General features: G+C 40.9%; 1 protein-coding gene across 4 annotated transcripts in view; it reads right to left on the bottom strand.

Annotated features, from left to right (window-relative positions):
• The window catches only part of stxbp4 (syntaxin binding protein 4), a 49,223-nt gene that overhangs the window by 19,602 nt on the left and 21,176 nt on the right, over positions 1-8,445 (bottom strand). For all 4 annotated transcript variants that reach the window (XM_074619535.1, XM_074619537.1, XM_074619536.1 and 1 more), the window contains 7 exons: positions 8,015-8,240; positions 6,466-6,547; positions 5,750-5,832; positions 3,999-4,095; positions 2,833-2,957; positions 1,640-1,729; positions 1,435-1,500 (listed from right to left, as the gene is read on the bottom strand). In XM_074619535.1, the coding sequence (XP_074475636.1) occupies positions 1,435-1,500; positions 1,640-1,729; positions 2,833-2,957; positions 3,999-4,095; positions 5,750-5,832; positions 6,466-6,547; positions 8,015-8,240 (769 nt within the window). The remainder of the gene's footprint in view (positions 1-1,434; positions 1,501-1,639; positions 1,730-2,832; positions 2,958-3,998; positions 4,096-5,749; positions 5,833-6,465; positions 6,548-8,014; positions 8,241-8,445) is intronic.

The raw sequence follows: 8,445 nt of genomic DNA, 5'->3' as shown, positions 1-8,445 counted from the left end.
GAAGTGAGTGCTCCTCCTCAGGTAAAACAGAGTCTCCTCAGGTAGGACAGAGTCTCCTCAGGTAAGACAGAGTCTCCTCAGGTAAGACAGAGTCTCCTCAGGTAGGACAGAGTCTCCTCAGGTAAGACAGAGTCTCCTCAGGTAGGACAGAGTCTCCTCAGGTAGGACAGAGTCTCCTCAGGTAAGACAGAGTCTCCTCAGGTAAGACAGAGTCTCCTCAGGTAGGACAGAGTCTCCTCAGGTAGGACAGAGTCTCCTCAGGTAGGACAGAGTCTCCTCAGGTAAGACAGAGTCTCCTCAGGTAAGACAGAGTCTCCTCAGGTAGGACAGAGTCTCCTCAGGTAGGACAGAGTCTCCTCAGGTAAGACAGAGTCTCCTCAGGTAAGACAGAGTCTCCTCAGGTAGGACAGAGTCTCCTCAGGTAGGACAGAGTCTCCTCGGTGAGCCGCCGACTCTAAATGTGGATATCGATCGTTTTATGCAACAGAATAAAAGTTGAGAGGAGGCAGCGGAGTGAGAGAGAGAGAGAGAGAGAGAGAGAGAGAGCTTCAGCTGTGACTCACTATAAAACACAACCAGCATCCCACACACACACACACGCACGAACGCACTCACACACACACACACACACACACACACACACACATTCATCTTTATGGACGTTGTTGAATGTTGGAAATATTTTAGGAGCAAATTAGATATTTTCTTCTTCATGTTTTCTCAAACAAATGTGTCCTGCACTCACATATAATAATGATAATAATAATGATAATAATAATGATAATAATAATAATAATAATAATAATAATAATAATAATAATAATAATAATAAAATAATAATAATAATAATATAATGATAATAATAATAATAATAATAATAACAAAGGTATAATAACGATAATATTATTATTATTAATAATAATAATAATAATAATAATAAAATAATACAAATTCTGATAATAATAATAATAATAATAATAATGTTAAGAGCGCTGAAATGGGATAAATACAATTAAAGTCAAAATATTTCAAATCAAAATATATAATAAAATTATAGACAGAATATTTAGAAATGCAAGTTTAAAAGAAAAAAAAAACAGGACACTTCTAGAAGAACTAAATATATTAATCACAAGATTTGTTGTTGTTTTTATGCCTCTATATATTTGTTAAAGTTGCATCCAATATAAACTGGGCTACAATTAGTACATTAACTGCATTTTCACGTTATATAATTGTAACATATAACATGTTAAAATGGAATAAATAAGCAATAAACATCAAAATAATTTAGATTAAATACCTCCATTAAAGAAGCACCTAAACAAACTACATTTCATTTATTACACTTTATAGGAAACAAAATATTTTAAGACACAAGTTAAAAACAAATATGTAAATAGAGTAGTTGCAGATGCAGCAGGTGTGACTCACCTGCGTGACCTTGCTGAGCTCCTCCTCCATCTGACGGTGAACTCTCTGAGACTCCACCAGCTGCTCCTGAAGAGGCGGCAACAAACAGGAAGTCAACAGGAAGTTGTGGAGAGACGTGGAGTCACAGCGGGGCGACGAACGCAGCAGCTTTTTATTTGAATGTTTGATAAATAAAGGAAGTATAAAAGTGTTCAGGTGCGTTTACCTGCAGCCTCTTGATCTCCCTCAGAGCCTCGATGTGCTCCTTCCTCAGCCGCTCCATCTCCTCCAGGTCCTCCGAGTCGGACAGCGACGGCTGACAAACACACATTTACATGAATTAACGGCAGCTGCGTCGTTTAAAGGTGCTGGAGAACACGCGAGGTCACGATCACATAACTGAGTGCCTTTAATTATTAAACTGAGTCCAATTCATTCAGTCAGGGTACATTTCATTAGTACAATTAATATATTACATTAAAATACTCTCTAATAACTAATAACTCTGTAAGTCATCAAAGCCCTGCTATCAATCAACCTATGAATAAATCATCATAAAGACATTAAAAAGGACGTTTGGACATTTCTCTTAATAAGAAAAATGAAATTATCTATAATTAATTAAATACCTTGTTTTCTACAGTCACCAGGACGTCTCAGTAATTTTATTTATTTATTTATTCATTCATTCATTTATCCATCGAATTTATTTATTCATTTATCTATTTATTTTGTTTTTATTTTTTTATTTGTTTTATTCATTTATCTATTTATTTATTAATTAATTAATAATTTTTTTTATTTATTAATTAATTAATTAATGTATCTATTTATTTATTTATTTTTTCATTTATCTATTTATTTATTTATTCATTCATTCATTTATTCATTTATTTATTTATCTATTTATTTTGTTTTTATTTTTTTATTTATTTTTTAAGTTATTTATTTATTCATTTATTTTTTAGTTTAGGGTTAGTCTGATGTTATTCTGTATTGTCGTCATTATCATCAAATCCCATCAAACCAACAACATGTTGGTTCGTCTCTCAATACGGTCTGACTTCCTGTCCGTGGCCCGTTGGTTCCTACTGAAGACGTCAATATTTAAAAACACTAATCTATAGTTTCATTATTAATCTCCTCAAACAGATTCTCTCAGACCAGCAGGAGGAAACGGTGCATTAGTGTGGGACTATTTTCTGAATCCTCATGTGGTTCTCTAGTGAGTGTTAGAGGCAGCAGGACGGTGTGTGTGTGTGTGTGTGTGTGTGTGTGTGTGTTCACGGTGATGGATGATTGTTTTTCAGAATAAGAGCGTGTACAGTTGCTGTGATTGATTATTGCTCTGACTCTGTGTAGAGGATCTTTACAGCGTGCTGATTGGACGGTTCACAGATCAACAGATCGATGTCCTACCCTCTGGTTGGTCGGCGACTCCAACAAACTGGACAGGTCGTCAGACGTGAACTGGGACCCGGGCTGGCTGACGGACAACTCCTCCAGCTGAGGCCTGAACAGATCCCTGATCTGGCTCTCAAAGTCTGCACACACGCACGCACGCACGCACGCACGCACGCACGCACGCACGCACACACACACACACACACACACACACACACACACACACACACACACACGTTTACACAGTTTATATCTGCATGTTTCTACTGACATTCGGCTCCTTTAAAGGGACTGTTTGTAACTTTTTACAGGTATAAATCTACCGGGTCAGGATCCCATGCACGCTCGCGTTTGGCCGGAGTCTCTCCGCCTCTGCCTGCCTTCACTCACACACCGCGCGCGTTCTCGCTGTCTCTCTCCACCTCTCACGTGCATGCTGCTCACTCCACACTGCAGAAGAGTTAGTTTAGCTCTGAGAATATCTAGTGAATGTTCAGTGGACGTTTGTGCAGAAATAACTGCTGCAGCTCCTCCAGACCAACAGAGGTTTCCCGTGTCTTGTGAAGTGACGGGGCTCCGCAGAGAGAAACGTTATCGTCTCCGACCAAAACTCCGGCGTCTCCCCCGTTCCCTCCGGCCGCGGTCGGGAGGCTGAGGCGGGAAAAGCCAACACTAGGATCAGCATTGATTCATGGAGAGACCTTGGTCTGGTCAGCTAACATTACTGCCAAGCAGCTGAAATATAGAGTGATATTGTGCTTTTAGCTGACGTGTGTCTCCTCACTGTGTTGAGCGATGCTCCTTCATGTCTATGTAGAGCGAGCACAAGCGCCAGCAACAGGACGCTGACTTTAGTTGACTTAACGGACACAGGTGAAGCTGTTAACAACACATTTAGGATTCTTACTAACAGTCCCTTTAAAACCTCGGCTGGTGCCTCTAATATTTGTAGTACAGTAACATCTGATTCAGGATGTTCAGCTGGAGAGAATCTCTCCTCACAAACGCTGGTTGGACAACAGGAAGGCTACATGGAGGCAGGAGGAACGGAGGGAGGGGGGAGGTTAAAGGGTTAAATATCACTGATAAAGATGGAGTGATCTATTCAAGGGTTAACGGGGGTGTAAAGGGGGGATTCAGTGATCTGTTTAAGGGTTAACGGGGGGTTCAGTGAGTCCTACCTGTGAAGGCCACCGTCCCCGCTGGATCAGCTCGTAGTCTGGACCGGAGCGCCTGCCGCTGAGCGTCTGTCGGCTTCAGACCGAGCAGATCCAGAGCCTGCACACACACACACACACACACACACACACACACACACACACACACACACACACACACACACACACACACACACACACACACACACACACACACACACACACACACAGATCAATACACACACAGATCAATACACACAGTGGTGATGCCCCTGAAACAGTCACATGACACATCAGCCTGTATCTCTGAATCTAGGGACGATGTCTGAGATGATGGAGCGGCTCTGATATGAACGTTTTTAATTAATTTAATGATTTAATGATTCGATAAATAAATAAATGTCATTAAATGTAGCAAAAATAATATAAAAAATATATGTAGCCATTAATTAATTGATGAAATGTGACATACATTTATATTTCTGTTTTAACTGGCATCTTTATTAATTTATCTTTTTATTAATTCCCTTATTTTTTACTCTTCTGTTTAATGTTCCCTTTTATTTATTTATGTATTTATTTTGTATCCATTTTTTAATTATTTATTTATTTCAAATTTATTTTTTATTTATGCATTTATTTTTTATTTATTTTTAAATGTTAGTATTTATTTATGTATTTATTCTTTTATAAATTTTGTAATTATTTATTTATTTCAAGTTTATTTATTTATTTTTGCACTTGTTTTTTATTTATTTTTAAATGTATGTATTTATTTATGAATTTATTTATTTCTATCCTAGCTTTTATTTTTAGCTTGTTTTTTTGCCTCTAACACCTCCTGGCTCTCCGATTGCCTCTGAACTGATTCACCTGCTTTCACCTGATTCACCTGCTTCGAGCTGCACACCTGCAGCCCGTCTCCTCATCAGCGCTGCAGTCAGATATAAACCTCGCTGCTTCACTCAGTCTTCTCCAGATCACTGACTCAGCTACAGAGGTTACGGCTCAGGCGTCTCAGTCTGGTTAACTCTGTGACCTTCCTCCTGCTGCTACGTCCCTGATGTTCCCTGTCCTCATGTCCCAGGATCATCTACCTGATGTTACCTGTCCTCATGTCCCAGGATCATCTACCTGATGTTCCCTGTCCTCATGTCCCAGGATCATCTACCTGATGTCACCTGTCCTCATGTCCCAGGATCATCTACCTGATGTTCCCTGTCCTCATGTCCCAGGATCATCTACCTGATGTTCCCTGTCCTCATGTCCCAGGATCATCTACCTGATGTTACCTGTCCTCATGTCCCAGGATCATCTACCTGATGTTACCTGTCCTCATGTCCCAGGATCATCTACCTGATGTTACCTGTCCTCATGTCCCAGAATCATCTACCTGATGTTACCTGTCCTCATGTCCCAGGATCATCTACCTGATGTTACCTGTCCTCATGTCCCAGAATCATCTACCTGATGTTACCTGTCCTCATGTCCCAGGATCATCTACCTGATGTCACCTGTCCTCATGTCCCAGAATCATCTACCTGATGTTACCTGTCCTCATGTCCCAGGATCATCTACCTGATGTCACCTGTCCTCATGTCCCAGAATCATCTACCTGATGTTACCTGTCCTCATGTCCCAGGATCATCTACCTGATGTTACCTGTCCTCATGTCCCAGGATCATCTACCTGATGTTACCTGTCCTCATGTCCCAGGATCATCTACCTGTCTGTCTCCACCAGTATATATCAGTGTATCTCTGAAAGACACCCACCTGCTCCAGTCTCTCCAGTTTGAGGCGACAGCTGGCGTTGAGGGAACATTTCCTCAGAGGAGGCTGCTGACTGCCGGCCGCCTCTAGACAGAAACATAGAAATACAGATATCAGATGTTTAAAACTTTAGAAACAGAGTTTGACCGATTTACTGGTCTACTGGTCTACTGGTTTACTGGTCTACTGGTTTACTGGTCTACTGGTCTACTGGTCTACTGGTCTACTGGTTTACTGGTCTACTGGGACCACTGAACAGTAAACGAGTCCTCCTTTAAGTTTGACGTCAGACTCCGATGTCCACACGGAGAAAGACCTCATGGTTGTCTCTCTCACACAGAGACGAGATGACGCTTCACACCTCCTCAGCCAATCGTAGGCCAGACCTCCCGCCTGTCTCACTTCCTCCTCCGACAGGCAGCCAACCACACGCCATCTGTCCCCCCCCCATCTCGTCTGTCTCCATCACAACTGCTGCCCGGTTTTCATTTACACCTCCCAGTTTAAAGCAGGTCATATGTGCACGTGTCTAAACCCCATTTTCAGAGTATCATTATTATCATATATGATATCCTGACGGTTTTGTAAAATGATTGTCATTTTAAATCCACATAATAAATGATGACGTATGTTTTTCCATCGTTATAATCACCTCCTCTAAATATATATTATGCTATATTCTATTATTCATAAGGGAGAATGATGGATAGAGGACGTACCAGGGTTGGTCTCAGCGATGCTGTCGTTCTCCGGTGGAGACGAGACACGTGTCGGCTCCGTTCTGACTGGAGACACTCGCACCTGTAAACATTAACACAACATATTAATAGTGGTTTGATAAGAGTGTGTTCACGTACATGTTCACGTGTTGGTGTGTCACGACCTCAGCTCAGCGCAGCGAGAGCGATGACTGACATCACAGAAGGTGGTTGTGTAACATAAAGAAGACATGGAGACATTTCTTACAGCGTTCACGTTTCTGAGGAAACCTTAAGACAGACCTGAGGAACGTATTCTCCTAAAATCTTCTTCATGTATCTGAGAACTTGATTCTCCCTTTTGAAGAAGATGTTTGGCTTCAGGTTGGAACAAACGATGACAGAATAAAACTATTTCAGATTTGTTTTTGATAAGATGGAAAAAGACTTTGTGCTTCACGTCTGAGAAAAAATAATAATAATCAACAAATAATATTAAATAACGCAAGTCAACTACTTTGTTGAGATTTAACATAAATCTGGGTGTCATCTGCATAAAAGTGGTGGTGAATTTAGTGGTGGTGAATTTAGTGCTTGCATCAAAATCAATAAATACAAATTTTGCTTTCTCTCCAATACTTTGGTTTATGACCAAATACCTGCAAAACTAATTACATGATTCCCATCAGCCTCAGCCGGAGTCTGTGATTACTTATAGCTGTAAACTAAGATGGTGAGCTTTATCGTGTGTGCTTGGAAGTAAATAACAGAGATGAAAATACTCAGCCCAGTTGCACAGCAGTTTGTGAAATAGTCACAAAATTGAACGTATTGATTTGTGTACATATACACAAATTTCAATTATTTTTTTTCGTGATGGTCAGCCGTAATCAATTCGTATTTAATCCACGTACTTGTGAACCAGGAAGTATAAAGAGTGGCTAATGCCGCGTAGGGAGGAGGTCGGGGTGGATGGGTGGGTCTAAAAACACCAGATTTTCACCAGGAGACGCTGTTCATGTCCCGTGTGAAACCAGAAGTCAACGTTGATTTATTTGTCACTTAACGTTACAGCACTTCCGAAGTTATTTCAACCTAAACCGCGATGTTTTCCGAAAGCTAACTAAGTAGTTTTTGTCAAATAATTTCTTACTTAAGTTGCAGCACTTCTGGTGTTATCTAAACCCAAACCACAATCTCTTCCTAAACCTAACCATGTCGATCTTTTCCTAAACCTAACTAAGTCGTTTTATTTTGAAAAGACTGGAGCGGAAATTGACACGTGCGTCACGTGTTGCTGGACATTTCTAGGAAAACGCACGTTGTTGAAAGTCGTGCTGAGCGTCACGGAAAAAAAGGGAAATTCGTGTCTATGAACGCGAATCACATAAATCGAAATTCGTGATTATTTCACGACCTGCCGTGAGACTGAGTTGAAACAATCTGACTTTGAGGAGTAAACTAAGAATTAAAGAGAAGTTTAAAATGATTCATGTTTAGTCTGAATCTGGGTTTAAAGTTTTGGTTGAATATATTTGTGTTTATCGTTGTGTGGCTCTGAAGCTCCCACCTGGCTGACGTTGACGGCCGGCAGCGTCTCACAGGCCGGGTTCCTGCTGGAGGTGATCTTGGTGACCACGGCGGGCTGCGGAGGCACGGAGCCTGGCCCCGGGGCCCTCGTCTGGGGTCCGCCTCCGCCTCCGGTCCCCTGCAGGGAGATGGGGCTGTGAGGCCCGCTGCTGGAGCTGGACGACGACCGCCGCCTGATGAAGGCGATCTCCACCGTGGGGTCCGGTCTACGACACATAGGACAGTGAAGTTTTAAATATATAACTTTCACATTAACTGTAATATCAAGAGTATTGGTCTTAATTTGTTTCCCTTAAATTAAGACAACATTTATGTCACAAATATGTAACACAGAACAAAAGAAAATATAACTTTAAATACTGAAATTTGTATTTTTGACCTTGCAAAAAATGCCCAAATAAAAATACAAAT

This window comes from Sebastes fasciatus, chromosome 20, assembly GCF_043250625.1.
Source record: "Sebastes fasciatus isolate fSebFas1 chromosome 20, fSebFas1.pri, whole genome shotgun sequence".
NCBI classification, from domain to species: Eukaryota; Metazoa; Chordata; class Actinopteri; order Perciformes; family Sebastidae; genus Sebastes; species Sebastes fasciatus.
This window is presented reverse-complemented; position numbering and strand designations above follow the sequence as displayed.